Source organism: Hipposideros armiger, unplaced genomic scaffold (genome assembly GCF_001890085.2).
Source record: "Hipposideros armiger isolate ML-2016 unplaced genomic scaffold, ASM189008v1 scaffold_819, whole genome shotgun sequence".
NCBI lineage: Eukaryota > Metazoa > Chordata > Mammalia > Chiroptera > Hipposideridae > Hipposideros > Hipposideros armiger.
The window spans coordinates 17,452-32,645 of NW_017732169.1; the positions used below are offsets into that span (position 1 = coordinate 17,452).

At 48.5% G+C, this 15,194-nt stretch overlaps 2 protein-coding genes across 7 annotated transcripts in view; one reads left to right on the forward strand and one right to left on the reverse strand.

Moving 5' to 3' along the window:
• The first annotated feature begins 561 nt into the window (after positions 1–561).
• On the forward strand, positions 562–2,951 carry PSMB4 (proteasome 20S subunit beta 4). Its single transcript, XM_019628952.1, has 7 exons — positions 562–730; positions 933–1,139; positions 1,402–1,548; positions 1,728–1,809; positions 2,203–2,319; positions 2,535–2,623; positions 2,830–2,951. The coding sequence occupies exons 1-7, from the start codon at positions 591–593 to the stop codon at positions 2,840–2,842; spliced, it is 795 nt and encodes a 264-aa protein (XP_019484497.1). The 5' UTR covers positions 562–590; the 3' UTR covers positions 2,843–2,951.
• A 1,334-nt stretch (positions 2,952–4,285) lies between these two features.
• Positions 4,286–15,194, reverse strand: part of POGZ (pogo transposable element derived with ZNF domain) — a 53,728-nt gene continuing 42,819 nt past the window's right edge. For all 6 annotated transcript variants that reach the window (XM_019628963.1, XM_019628968.1, XM_019628967.1 and 3 more), the window contains 9 exons: positions 12,495–12,595; positions 11,866–12,012; positions 9,395–9,529; positions 9,122–9,294; positions 8,832–8,972; positions 8,319–8,375; positions 8,020–8,132; positions 7,731–7,755; positions 4,286–7,594 (listed from right to left, as the gene is read on the reverse strand). In XM_019628963.1, coding sequence (XP_019484508.1) covers positions 5,923–7,594; positions 7,731–7,755; positions 8,020–8,132; positions 8,319–8,375; positions 8,832–8,972; positions 9,122–9,294; positions 9,395–9,529; positions 11,866–12,012; positions 12,495–12,595 — 2,564 coding nt within the window. In that variant the 3' untranslated portion in view covers positions 4,286–5,922. The remainder of the gene's footprint in view (positions 7,595–7,730; positions 7,756–8,019; positions 8,133–8,318; positions 8,376–8,831; positions 8,973–9,121; positions 9,295–9,394; positions 9,530–11,865; positions 12,013–12,494; positions 12,596–15,194) is intronic.

Consider the following 15,194-nt stretch of genomic DNA (forward strand, 5'->3'; position numbering starts at 1 on the left):
TGATTGCTTGACGGAAGAGGCCTAGCTTTTGGCCTATCTCAGGTTTTAACAGGCCTTCCTCACTAAGTTTAATCATTTCTAGCTTTTGATTAAAAGTAAGAGACACACGACTCTTCCTTGCACTCGAACACTTAGAGGCCATTGCAGGGTCATTCATCGCAATATCAGTTGTGTCTCAGGGAATAGGGAGTCCGGAGGGCTTGTGGGGGATGGGCAGTCGAGAGAGTATTCAGGGCTAATACAACATTTATCGATTAAGTTTGCTCTTATACGGGCATTGCTCACAGCTCCCCAAAACAATTTCAATAGGAACATCAAAGATCACACCTCCCGCACCACTCTCTTCTTCCGTGAATTTGTGCGTCATGAACCCTCTGATCTAGTCCACTGCCTACTGCGACGCGATACGATCTGACACAATTGCCACTCTCGGGCGCTCCGTGGCTGCCAGGGACGCCGGCAGGCGCCCTCATGACCTCCCCAATATGGCTGCTGTGAGCGCCTTGCCGGAAGGAGAGGCGTGGCACGCCAAGATCACTTCCGCTTCCGTTGGCGCAAGCGCTTTCATTTCTTCTGCTACCGTGACTAAGATGGAAGCGTTTTGTGAGTGGCGATCCGGACTCTGGGCCGGGGGTCCGGCCCCCGGGCAGTTTTACCGCATTCCGCCCACTCCCGGCTCCTTGGTGGACCCGGCGTCCTCGCTCTATGGCGGCCCGATTACGCGCACTCAGTAAGCTCTGGGCGCCTCAGCCTGCGCAGGGGGAGGGCCCGAGGGGGCCTGGTGCGGCCGGGGATGGAGACGGGGGAGCTCGGGGCGCAGAGGCCGGGGAATGAAGGAGCCACGGGAAGCCCGAAGCGGAACCCGCTGCTCGGGGAGGGGACCCAGGCCCTTCCCCCGCGCCGCCCCTCCAGGCCTCCCTCTCCCTGTCCAGGAACCCTATGGTGACCGGGACCTCCGTCCTGGGCGTGAAGTTTGACGGCGGAGTGGTGATTGCAGCAGACATGCTGGGCTCCTACGGCTCCCTGGCTCGTTTCCGCAACATCTCTCGCATTATGCGAGTCAACAACAGCACCATGCTGGGGGCTTCCGGAGACTACGCTGATTTCCAGCATTTGAAGCAAGTTCTCGGCCAGATGGTGTAAGTCGAATGGAGAAGAGGGTGTAGTTCCCAAGTCGGGAGGGGGATCCGCTGTTTTTTGAATCCCCTTAAGTGCTAAGGTGGGGGCACTGGAGGCCGCAGCAGAGGACAGGGAGAGTTGTTGGGGGGTTGGACAGCGAGCGTGCAGTAAGCAGCTTTCCACCTCAGGGACTGTTACATGGGGAAGACTGTAGTGACGTCTTTTTTTTGGGGGGGGGTGTTGATGGAGATCCTGACCCTTTTCTGACCATTTCTTTTTAAGGATTGATGAGGAATTGTTGGGAGATGGGCACAGCTATAGCCCTAGAGCTATTCACTCCTGGCTGACCAGGGCCATGTACAGCCGCCGGTCCAAGATGAACCCTCTGTGGAACACCGCCGTCATCGGAGGCTATTCGGACGGAGAGAGGTTGATTTGAACACAGATAACTTATTTCCTTGCCCACCTAACCTCTGGTGCCTGTGTAGGGTCTGCCTCTTGCCCCTGAGTAAATCCCGCTTCTCACTCAGACCCCACGGCCCCATCCTTCAGCTAAGGTACAGGAACCTAAGGTGACATCAGTTCTTTGACCTGTTGTGTCCTGTTAGCTTTCTGGGTTACGTGGACATGCTTGGTGTCGCCTATGAAGCCCCGTCGCTGGCCACTGGTTATGGTGCATACTTGGCCCAGGTAAGCAGTCGGTTGAGATGCGGGAGGGGGAAGGCAGAAGGCAGTGGGGCTTAGTGGGCTATGTGATTGTCCTTCCCCGTGAAATTTCTGCCGTGAAGAACAGGCTAGGATCCCTGCTGCTGGGCAGATGGCTCTCTGTGGTCCAGGCTATAAGTGTGGCACATTCCAGTGACAAGGTGGTACATTCAGGAGTCAGTAGATATGTGGAAAGAGGACACCCTAGAACTTTCCTTTTAGGTAGGTTTAGCACGAGTAAACAAAGTTGGTTCTTGCGAGGCAACAGGTGGGATGTCACCTTTCCACTCATGTGCATACTGCACCATGGATTTGAGATAAATAGCGTGGTATTCGGCCCCTGATAATCGCCCATGTTTTTTTCCCCAATCTCTCTAGCCTCTGCTGCGAGAAACTCTGGAGAAGCAGCCAGTGCTGAGCCAGACCGAGGCCCGAGAGCTAGTGGAACGCTGCATGCGAGTGCTGTACTATCGAGATGCGCGTTCGTATAACCGGGTGAGGAGGGGTGTGAATGAAGGTGGGGGGGGCGCCCCGCTCATTGGGAGGCTCTGGATACTTGCAAATGCCTGGGGTCTCTGCTTTGAAGAACAGATTGACCCATTTCTCTGTCTCCTATTTTCATATTAGGGCAAGACCCTCTTTCACCAGGCCCCAGAGACGCCTTTCATGTGGGGTGGGCATTTTCCTTGAGAGCTCTGCTTCTTTTTCAGTTTCAAATCGCTACTGTAACCGAAAAAGGTGTTGAAATAGAGGGGCCACTGTCTGCAGAGACCAACTGGGATATTGCCCACATGATCAGGTGATTGAAATTAAAATTACAGAAAAAACAGGTGGTAGGGGAGGGAGCTGGGAGGACCCTTGGCTTGCACTAAGCTGGCTTTCTGGAAATCTCAACCCAGAAGTTGTCTGGGTGGAATGTGGTTTGGTTGGAGGATAGAGCTGCTTTTGGGAATTGATTCCTCTGCCGATGGCCTCACAATTTTATTATGATCTCTTTCTTTTTAGTGGCTTTGAATGAAATACAGGTGGATTATCCAGAACTGAAGACGTACCCTTCTTCCAACTTTGAACTTGGGTGGTTTAAAGGTAGACTTTTTTGTAAAATAAAAACATCTTTTGAAATGCTTGCTGAGTGGTTGTATCCTGTCTGACTAGGTCATACCAAGAGTGAAACCTCTATTGCCTTATGCCATCTCCCTCCCTGGTCAGAGAACACTTTGGCTCTTGGTTCTTACAGTAAATATTATAGTTCTCTGTGTGACAATACAGAAGACCCCACTACTGTCTTCGTTTGTGTCTATACTGAGGGCAGCTTTGTGTAGAAGCCAGGCGTAATCCTTGTGTGATAACGTAATTGGCTTTTGTGTTTAGTATTTTTCAACATTCCCACCCATGCGCTAGATTCTAATATATTGGGATTTTGGAAAAGTCATGGCATATTGTTTTTCATTGCAAAAATGTGTCATGACTTTTCCGACAACCCAAGTTTCTGGTTAATGTTGGCTGCAAATGTGGTTTTCATTAAAACACCATTTCAAAGATAGAAATGTAGCATCTATTAGCTGTTCTGTATAAGGTTACCCCCAAGCTGGAACCTATAGCCTCAATCCCTCTCCCATCCAACTTCCATATGGGGAATACTAAGTAACTTCAACATTTAATCTAAACATGTCTAAATCTACTAATTTCTAGCACTGTCACAAAACCTCATACAAGTTCTATTCATTAAAGTCCTAGGTACAGCTGTGAGACAGTTGGGGTATTGGCCACATTTTGTCCCTGGAATGATGTTAAGCCCAATTTAAAAACTAAACACCGTAGGTAATAATTCTGATGCATACTCTCTAAACCTTGAGAAAGTATAAGCAGCAAACCCAAAACTTATAGAAATTCAGTGACGTGAGAGCTGAGAAAACATCCCTCCATTTGTCATCCATGATCACGAGTACATTTAAGCAAAAGAAAACCATGAGCTTTCAACTCGAATATGCTACACATTCAGTCTCAACACAGAAAGTAGTCAATAAATACTTGTTTATTGATTAAACTGAATTATAAAAAACGAAACAAAAAAAACTTCCTTCTACTACTAAGCCATGCGGGCGGAATCCACAAAGGTAACTTCCTGGCCAAAACCCAGCTGACCCACTGTTGGCATTATGCTCTTAGAAAAGTTACCCATCGAGAAGTCATAGTGTGCAGAGCCCAGGAACCCAGCTCTAATGCTGGGCTGCTTTGGAGACCACCAGACTGGGGAGGATTAGGTCGTCGTAGACGGGGCTGACCATAGTTCGAAAGGCAAAGGGTTGACTTGAAAGTCCATATTCTGTCAAGTGGCATCAGGCGAAAAGCTGGGGAAGAGAAACCCAGAAGGATCCTCAGTTCAGTTTTCAGATGCCACGGGTTCACAGAGCGGGCCAAGCTGTTTATGGGAGGGGTCAGTCCAGTTCACTATATTATAGTGTTCTGGGGGGGGGGGTTTTAAAAAAAAACAACGGATGAGGAGAAACAGGTGGTAACAAACATCACACCTGCACCACCAGGCCCATCACATCTTGAGCATTTGCCAGTCTGTGAAAGCCTATTTAAAATAGGGTTACCGAGAAAATAAAAAAACCAAAAAACAAAAAACACATTGTTTATAAACCCATATCCCCTCATTTTATTAAATGTTCCACTTATGTACATTCTAAAGATGAACCATTTACAAGCCTGTGCAGGTCGCCTCCTTGGCTCACAGGAGGGAACGTTGCCGAAAGCCTCGGGATGGACAGAAGAATGGTGTGGCTGTGGGAAAAGGTGGACTTGGATTTTTGTTCCTTTTCTCTATGTTATGGTACATTTTAGTTTATAACCATGAATACATACAATTTTTTAAAAAAAATCCCTCATGCAAACGGTAGAAAAAATTTTTTCCTTGAAGCTGGCAGTGAAAAATAAAAATTCCTGTCTTTTTCTTTGTGCACACCCCCGTTATGTTTCTTCTGCGGGTCAGGTTCTTCTCTAAGCATTAAGAAACGGGAAAGCCACAGGGTTAAAGCAGGATTTCAACAAGTGGTCTGTCTTTAGAGTTCAACACTTAAGTTCTTGCACAATTAGCTCCTGGCTGTAGGACATGTGGTCTCTTAACAGGTATGCTGTCCACTCAACAGATGAAGTTCAACAGGGCAGGGACTGCCCCGGGGGTCTGCAGGACGGAGACCCCACACTGGGAACAGCTCCTACCCTAACATTCGTGTGGTCACCTCAGTACCTCCTGCTTGCTAATGACACGTGTGTGATCCTTTGTCCAGGGTGATGGTGTGAGAATGGGGGAAGGGGCCAAGGATGGCAAGTGCAAAGGACACTGATTTTGTCGTGTTTTTGTTGGAGGATGGGTGGTGAGGGAAAAAATATTCATCATTCTGGATGATTCAAGGTGGTTTCATGCATTTTTAAAGCCATAATTTTATATCTAGAGTTGCTGCAGAAACCAACATCTCTGGAGAGGGAAGGTAGGAAAGGAGAAGGAAGAGAGAGTTCAGTGGGATTTTTTTTTTTCATTTTCGTTTTTATATAAAAGTGTTAAGACCACAATGAAAAAAGTTTATCCATATATAATAAACCAGTTTGTGAGCTACATAATTTTATCTTTCCCATCTTCAGAAATGTTCTCACATTGACAATGGTTGGATAGCATCATGCCCAGACATTGGCCACACAGTAAAACAAACTAACGAACCCAGATGTACTATGATACAATTGAGGTAAAAGGGGAAACAAGATTTAACATTCACCCACGAAGTATTTTTTTCTTTTCTTGATTTTGTCAGAAAAATACCAAACACAGTGATTTAAATTTTTAAAAAAAGTCACAAAAACCTGTTTTTAGCATAAGTGAATGACCAATGGGCCAGCCAGCTCCTCGGCTCAGACGTGATCACTATTGGTTTTCCTAATAATCCACAAATCCACAGGGAAGTAGAAGGGGCAGTGGTGGCATCAAATTAAAAAATATAAACCAAATACCCCACCTGGTATACCCCTTTTTCCCTAAATCCCTCTCCCCTCCCTCACACTTTCCCACCCCCACTCCATAACCCCTCTTGACCCCAACACTCAAATCTCCATCAGATCTAGGTCAGCTTCTTCAAAGCCATAGAAGGACTCCGTCTCGCTTTCCCCCTCAAAGAGCTGGTGAAGGCTCTCAGGCTCAACTGTCTCTTCAGGCGATGACCTGGGCCGGGGCGTGGAAGCCGAGGGCTCCTCCGACTGTTCCCCACTCAGCTTCAGCTGCGCCTCCAGGGAGGTGATAAGCTCCTCCTGCATGTCAGCGTTTCTCGTGGGTGAGTTCATGTTGCCGTCGGGGCCAGGCAGCACGCTAGCCACGAGGAAGGACCGCTGTACCAGCTCGGGACAGTCCCCGACGACGGCCAGCACCTCAGCCAGCCAGGCCAGCACCAGCTGCAGCAGGACGCCAGAATCACACGCACTATCTGCCATTTCCCGGGCCTGCTCCTTCCACTTTTTGTGCAGGAAGTTCTTGACCGTTCGTTTGATGCACACGTCTAACGGCTGGATTTTGGAGCTACAGCCTGCTGGGACCACTGCGGGCAGCGTGCTGGAGGCACTGAGCAACGCCAGCACCTCCTCTGACAGGTGGGTGCGGTGGCAGTCCATGACCAGCATGCCTTTGCTGCGCTGGCACGCCGCGTGCTTCCGCCACACGCGGGTGGCCCACAGCTCCATGACCTCGTCGTCACTGTAGCCGCTCTCCTTCGCCTCCAGCAAGATGGAGTCCGGCACATCAGCGGGCCGATCCACGTGTCCTCGGGAGCAAACCAGGGTGGGGAGGACCGTGCCGTCCGCCAGAATGGCCAGCACCACGTCACACCAAGGCTCCCCTGTGCCCACCGTCTGCAGGGCGTTCTCCTTGCGGTCGTCGCTGCTTAGCACCTCGGTATCCAGGAACAAGGAGATCTCATCAATGGCCACGATCATAGACAAGGGGAGGTCCTGGTTGTGGATCTGCCGCTGGACGAACTCAATGAAGAGTCCCGCGCTCTCCGCCACATCCTTAGGCAGTGTCTGCGCCACGGCGCGCCGGGCGTGGGGTGTCAGGTGGTGCCGCAGCATGAAGCGCACGGCCCACTCGTAGGAGATCTTAAACCCCCCCTCCAGGGAACGCCCTATTTTGGTGGCCTTCTGGAACAAGGTCTCCTCGTTCACAGGCAGCTGCTGCTCTCGCTGGGTCAGCACCCACTCCGCCAGTTTCTCTTCGGCCTCTAAGCTCAGGTATTTGCCCTCCAGGTTCTCCCCCTGGGAGGCCTGGAAGCGCCGGAGCCACCGGCGGATCCGCCGCTGCGGGTTCCGGAAGTGCTCGGCCGCCTGCTCCGTGTTACAGCACAGGGCGAACAGGACAGCGCGGAGCTTCTTGACCGACAGCTGCTCCTTCTTGCCCAGCCCAGCGCTGTTCCCGCCCCCCGAGGCTGGCTCAGGATCCTGGATGGCTGGGCTCCCTTCGTCCTGCTCATCCACATTCAGACTTTCGGCCCCCTTTGTAGCCAAGGGCAGAAGGGCTAAGGGCTGGGGGTGGGTGGGGGTTGGCGGAGGGGTGGCGGTGGAAGCTGGTGACGGGAGTGCCTGGGCCGTGGGAGGCGGCAGCTCTGCAGGCTCAGCTGGGGTGGCCCCCGCAGACTTCACAGTGGCAGCTTTATTCGAGGGGAGGGGAGCTGGAGGGTACATGTTCTTCAAGTTCCGGTCATGCACTCGGTCACGCATCTGGCCATGCCTATCGGGTTAGCAAGGAGAGGAAGACTCAGGTAAACCCGGAAAACGAAACAATAACAGCAGCAGTAGTAATAATAACAATAAAGACCAAACACACTGCAAAATAGAAATTAAACCATGAAGTGAGTTTCTGTTACCTTGAGTGAGCTAGCCAAGTGAGTCCTATGGAAAATGAGACAATAAAAAAAAGTTAGCTCAGTGGAGAAACGAGCCTTCCAGAGACAGTGTCTGGGATTTCAACCAGAAAAGCAAAGCGACTACCTGCTCAGCCTTATACACACTTCGGCTTGGAAGGCTCCCACTGGGTGGAGTGTGTGGAAGCAGTGGATGGTTGGGCCTGGCAGGGGTGCTCCTGACGCACTGTGTCACCTGTCACCTCCTCGTTTTTCCTTGCCCTCCCCACCCCTCTCTTCCTTTTCTACATACCTCGCGGCAGGATGCTGCTGGATCTGTGCGAGGGGTTGAATACCAAATGCTTGGCCATGGCATCTCCCACCGAGGTGACAAAGGTGCAGGAAGTGCAAGCCAGCTTGATTCCACTACAAGAGAGCCAAGAGAATCTAAGACATGCAAGCAGGGACACGAGAGAGAAGCTTTGTGGCTTCCCTAATACCTAATAAAGGGGCGTCCCTCCTTATCTCTAATTAATTCACATCCCCCCCCCCCAAACAGTTACAAGGATCCAATGTAAAACCTTAAGAGACCATCAGTAAGTTTTTCCTTACCTCACAGAATTTTTAAACAAAGCCAAATACTTGGGGCTCTTCCGTGGAACATGATTGCTGAGAAACAAAGAAAACAGTGCTGTGAGTTCTGGGGTTTTGCGGGCTGGACCAGAGAGCAGCACCGCAGGCAGAGCCCCAGCAAACGAGATGCCTCTTCCACGCGGCCTAGCTCATCCCAAGCCCGTTTTCCTATTGTATTACTATTTTTACTAACAAGCATATGAACCATGGGGGGTCTGTGGAAATGCACCCGGGACCAAGCAGGCTGGGGCAGGGCCCAGGGGCTGAGCTCCTAACAAGCTTCTGGGAGCGGGGCCGGTCCTTGGACCACACCTGGAGAAGGTCCCACCAGAGCAGAGCACAGAACAGCCAGCCACGTGAACACGGGCTGGCCTCTTCCCCTGCTCGGAGAGGGACAATAGCTCTAAGAGCTGGAGGAGAAAACATGCTGTGAACAGGGGAGGGCTCTGAGGGCAAGTCCCAGAGGGAAACTCGGGACCACTCGTGACTTACTTGATCATGTGGTTGGCATACGCTCGAGAGCAGCATGTGCTGTAGCGACACAGAGAGCAGTGAACATAAGTAGGGAAATGATTCGGGAAATCTGGGATCTCAAAGCTGCACTCCAGACACGTCTGCCGGCCCATGACACTCCTGTCAAGCAACAAGGAAGATTCTCATCACTGCTCTGGAGCCCCACACTGTAGGGAGTTCAGACGACAGGTGGCGTGCACAGGCTACCACACTGCACCGCTACAGGGACAGTGCCCATCCACCCCCAGCCTCTAGAAGGCAGCACTGACATTTTCCGGACAGCTCGCTTCTGGATGCTGCGCTGGACAGGGGGGTAGAGGAAGACGGGCAGAGGGTCTGTTGAGGAGCTCAGCGGTCCTGCCTCCTGCAAGGTGCTGGCAGGTGCATCACTGGAGGAGACAGGAACGGTTCGTGGCTGCCCTCGGGAAGCCCGGATTGTCACCTGTGGATCAAGGAAAGGAACAATGAGACATGCGAAATGCAGACATTGGAAGGTCCCCCTCCTCTCAGGTCTGTACAGAAAATGGTGTCAAACCCTTTACCTTGGTGCCTGGTTTTAAACCCTCCAGCTGCTTGGGTTTACGGAAGGTTTTATGGTGCTGAAGCTTGTGTTCGATTTTGTCCTTGGCGAAGAGAAACTGCAGCCGGCATTTGTTGCAGTGATAAACGTTCCTCTTCTGCAGGGGGAAAAAAGAGCAAGCGTCTTAATGGTTCCCAGTGAATTTTCCTTCCTGAGGAGAAGGTAGGTGGTTACTGCCAACCTTTCTGGTGGTTATTTAAGAACAAGAAAGTAACACACGACCCAACAGCCAAACACGAGAATCCCCACCTTCCATTCTCCCAAAGAAAGGCGGGCTCAAAGCCAGGGTGCCTAGCCCCCCAAACCATGTCTCCCTAAGTCGCTTTGGTCACTTGATGTGTGGCTAGTCTTCACTGGTCCTGCTTTCTCTTTACTATGCGGACATGCCACCTACTCCTGGACAGTGTTCGTTCTCATTTTTTAAAAATTCAAGAAAACGTACATGGTGAAAAGAAATCATACTTTTTATTCTGTGCTCCTTCATATTGTAAGTTTGCCTTCAATTCTGGCCCTCGGTCCCTTTCCACAGAAACCACGCGTTACCAGTTTCTTGGATCTCTCATGGACAGCCTGCGTATAACGATGTAACAGACACGTATGTCTCCGGTCACCACCCTCCTTTTCTTTCCCGCTTACAACATAAACAACAGTACTCTTCTACAGCTGTTTTTCCTGTTAACACACCAGCCGACACACAGATGCCTCCCTGTGGGACAGACCCTCTGAGAATGCCGCTGGTTGAGCAGTGAGGTCCTTCAACAACAGGCCGTGTATCTGATTTTCTTCCCAAGGATGGGAGGCTATAACCTCAGAGTTACAAGGGACAATTTCCGTGCTGCTATATGGAAATACATTTGAGGATTTTCAGCAGTCACTAATGAGCAGATGAGTGCGTGCATGCGCGAGCGTGGGCGTGTCTGCACACACAGGTGCACCCATCCTGTTCTCCATGTCGTACCCTCTCTGTCCCTTTGCTCTCCTATAGTGGCTCCTTTCTCTTAGCATTTTACAATAAGGCCACGTCTGTTCCATCTTAAAAACAGTGACGACAAACTGTCCCTGGCCACCTCTTCCCCAGGATCTATCGCCCTTGGTTCCCCACCTTCCTAGACAAGCTGCTTTAAGGCAGGTGCCTCCATTTCCTCCCCTCATCATTTGTCCTGCTGAACCCTGGCATCCACCCCACCAACCAACAAAACACTCCAGTTACAGGTCAGCCTCTAAGTTTCTATCTTCTTGCTACCTTCCAGCAATGTTTTGATCACACCCTTTTCAACACTTTCTCCTTCCCTCAGCTTCCACGACACCAAGAGTCTCTGCTTTTCCTGCTGGGACTATGGTCCTGGCTTTGTGGATGGAGACTTGGGGGCCCTAAGCCTTCATCTTATTCTCAGTGGTCGGGGATGAGTAGATGGAGGGGTGGCACTTGCACGTTTCAAACCCACTGGATTCATGTCACGATGATTCCTAAGCACCTTACCCACCAGCAGGCTCTTCGTGCAGGCCGACACACCAGCTACCCGCTCGATAAGCAGCCACACAGCGTCACAGACGCTGTCCCCTCAGGACACCCAACTTACTTTCTCCCGTGTTTCTCTCAATACATAGTCCCACCACTCACCAAAGTGCCCACGCAGAATCTCAGGCACCACATCTTAACTACTCCCTTGGCGACTTTCACCTAATCCACCCCTAAGTCATAAATACCACTTCACTTGTCAATATCTCACAACTCTACTCTTTCTCTTCCTTTCAAATCCCAAAATCCACTATCGTCTCTCACCTAAACCGAACAGGCCTTTTTGGCTAGTCTCCCTAACTCTAGTTTTAATCTCCTTCAATTCACTGTCCTCAATGCAGCCCGTGCAATCGTAACTAAAGCAAGTTTGAACACATCACTCCAGGACTTAAAACAACACCTTTAATGGCTTCCCAACGACTTATCAGAAAGTTGAAACTCCTTCTCATGGTTACAGGAGTCTCCACAGTCTGTTCCCTCCCTTCTACCCTTCTCCGTACTCTACATTCCAACCATCCTGAGCTGTTTCCAGTTCCCAGAAGCTCCACTCTCTCGCCCTGTGCCTCTGAGCACACTCTGAGCGCAGGGTTCTGTTCCATCTCTCTGGCCCATTGTTGCTCACCCTTCAGGTCTTCAACACCCTTCCTCCTGGAAGCCTCGCTGGGCTCCAAGGACAGGTATGTGCTCTTCTATATCCTGTATTTCCCCTAACGCAACATTCGTCATGCTTTATTGTACTTTAATTTCTCGTTTGACACTAAATCTCTAACACGTAGCCCAATGCAATGCGTATAACTGAAATTCAATAAACTTTTGCCAACCCATGTATTTTCTTCTGTACCGAGATTAGCTGCCTAGCTTAGTATCTGTAAATGAAAAAAATGAGAGTACGGGAACGGCCTGGGGCCTGGTACCTGATGCCTCATGTAATGCTGCTGGAATGCATTGCCGTTTTTGAAGACCTTCAGGCAGTAGGGGCAGAGCAGGTGCCGCGTGTCCTCGTGGATCATCCGGAAATGGACATCTACCTCAGAGTAGAGTGACGAGCGATACTGACACACCTGAGGCACAGGGCAGGGGACGTAAGCTAAGAGGGAAGCGAATAAACGAGGCCCCAAAAGAGAAGCGGCAACAAAAATGTTCCAACATGAAAAAATTTTCCTAAATGTCCAGGAACCAAATACTTTTTCTGACTTTGTAATGTAGGCCTATGTTTGGGATAAATCCAGCCGCGAGTTAAGATAAAAATGGGGAAGTATGAGAACAATCCGTGTTCTATGACTAAAGGGCAGGTTTTCTCTGTCCGCCTCCAAAGGGCAAGTTCAAGAGACAGACCCTCCCTTAGCACATGCACATGCTCCTTTATGTTTCCTGCTGCATGGAAAATCCTGAAAACAGAACCTATGCTTACTCCTTCTTCTGCAACTCCTCAGCGTTCCTGAAACTGAGTGTGTGCAGGAATATTCAGCCATGGGCATAACACATTCTTGATATTGGGCCTGAGAGCAGAATGGCTAACGCTCCCTGGAGACAAAGGCAATACCTGGCAAACATAAGGCATCTCTCCAGGCTTATGAGTGTCCTTCATATGCTGGAGAAATAGTGGCTCGCTCTCAAACGCCCACTCACAGATCTTGCACTTGGCTGTAAGAAGAAAAGTAATCAATAAACACACCTGAAAAAAAGACCCTAGTCCTCCCAGCTCATTGTATTTTCTCTGACGTCTATATCTTCCTTCTCAGGAGTCAGGAAAATCATTAAATCTCTTCTATTCTTTCTTTGAAACGGTTCCGTCTTAACATCTGTGTTGCTGGTAACAACTGACCTTGGCTTCTTACTGAAGCTCCAGTCTAGATTTTGAACTATCTGCAAGACCTTTCTAATTGGACATTCTAACATCAACTCTCTCCTGCTTCCCACTGTTTCACTCCCCCACCGCCTCCTGAGCTCATAGCTTAGGCACCATCTGACTCCAAACCCCTGTGTTCTGTCACCATTATTTCAAAATGTATCTAGGAATTGTCACTTCTCCATTCTCACCGACAAAAACTTGGTAGAAGCCCATATGATTTCCTACTGCTAATCCACTACCTTCCAATATTTTCTATTTCTCCGATAAATACGGTGTCTATTTTTTCATACCATTCCCAAATGAATTCTTTCAAAATCCTATATTACTTCATTCCTCTGTGCAAGGATAGACAATGATTACCTCCTATTAGTAATTCAACAAACATTGACTGAACATCTACTAAATGAGTACAAATAAGAATTTGTCCTCAAAAAACTGACAATTAGGAACAGAAGTTCTTGCCTTGTTATGAGTTACTGTTGTCATAGTGTTAACAAATTTGAGATAACTTGGAATTTGGCCATTCTGTCGAGCTATTTTTTATAAGGCTGCAATTCGGAATTTTTGGTACACATTTTAAGTGCTACATATTTTGAATTATATAAGCAAAATAAAGATAGGTATTTGTATTTTTCATACTGTTGCTGGAATTTTCATGTTTTTGCAACTATGGAAAATTTAAATTTGAAGCTTTGAGCATTTATGGACAATATCCAACCTCTGACCCTCCCAAAAGATGAAGTCGAGATAATTCCTTACAGTAAAACAAAAAAAACCTAGGAGTTTTTTTTTTATCTGGGGCCCAGGTAAGAGGAAATGTAGGTATCCTTTGAAATTATTTGCAAGAGGAAAATGTCTATTCTTCTGGGAAGAGAATTTACAAGTTTTGTGTTAATTCTCATAGGGGTCTGCAACCCACTTAGAACCAGGGCCTAAAGGTACGTTAAGTGTTACGAGGACACAGATAGAGAAATAAGAAATTCTGCCTAGAGGAATGAAGAGAAGCTGTAAGATCTATTAGCTGCACCTTGAAAGGAGAATAGGAGTTTGCAGACAGAGGAGCCACGAGAAGACCAAGAGCAAAGGCATGGAGGTGTGTAAGTGCCGACACGTTTGGGAAATAGTCAGTAGTGGCATGACAGTATTTTCTCCTGTTTTGTCTTCCTTAGCTCTGAATTCCATTCGCTCACCCACCTTCTTTGTTTTTTTTTTTTCTTTTCTAGAATGCCTGTGGTGAGCGTTGGTGTTTTCCAACCTTCTGTCAAAGCCTTTCTTATTCTACGTTTTCTCTGGGCATCTCGTTCAACCTCGAAGGCGTTTCCTACGACCTACATATCAGCTCTGTTGTTATCCCGTCACACATCATCAATCATAACATTTATTAAGCATTTATAATTTCAAATGCACAAAAACCTTGCTAAGAGTTATCTGTATTATCTCATACCCAGAAAATCAGCAAGACAGGAACCTAAGACATCAGTGGGTTTAAGAGATTCCAGTAACCTTTCACATCCATCTGCAGGGGAAAAGCCAGTGAGGAGCCAGATGCAAAAGGGAGAAGCACTGACTTTCCCACGTGGCTGCCCGAAACTGGCCCTGCCGGCACCATCACCCTCACCTCCTTACCACCCTCACCTCCTTACCACCCAGCAGGCTCGCACTTTGAGAAAACAGGTGTGAGTAGTACAGCTCCTGCTTCTTTTCCAAATGATGGGAGGATAGAGTCCCTATGCCTTCCTAAGGCTCATCCAACCTCATCACTCCGTGTAGTCCAAGATTTTATCATGCAGATTGTTTTCCCTCTCTTGAGCCTTTTCCACACACAATCCGCCCACCACCTGGACATGGCGAAGCCCCCTGAAGCATCCTCTCCTCTGTCCTACCTCCTCCTCAGTTTAATACCCTTAAGTAAGTGTGAGGAGCCACATAATGCTGTTATGATTCTACTGCTACCATAATTCAACATAATGATCCACTGATGTTTCAGATTTCAGGAAATCTGAAAATGGACTAGGCATTAGATAATACTAAGGTTTTGTGATTAATTCTCTTAGGTCTTGACAAAGGTACTATGGCTATATTGAGAAAATTATCCTCATTTTTTAGATACATATTGAAGTATTTAGGAGCAAAATATCATTGTATCTATATTTTAATTTAAAAACACCAAAAAGTAAAATAAAATTTTCAAAGTTTAAAAAGCAAAGAAAAAAGAAAACAAAGTTAAAAAAAAGCAGTGGGTCCCAAAATATTAACATTAAAAAACATACGACTTGGGCCGGCCGAGTGGCACGTTGGTTAAGAGCTGGCTTGGGACGCCAGAGGGCCCCGATTCGGATCCCACATATGAGGGCCAGTGACACTGCCCTCTACAGCTAAGATGCTGAACAA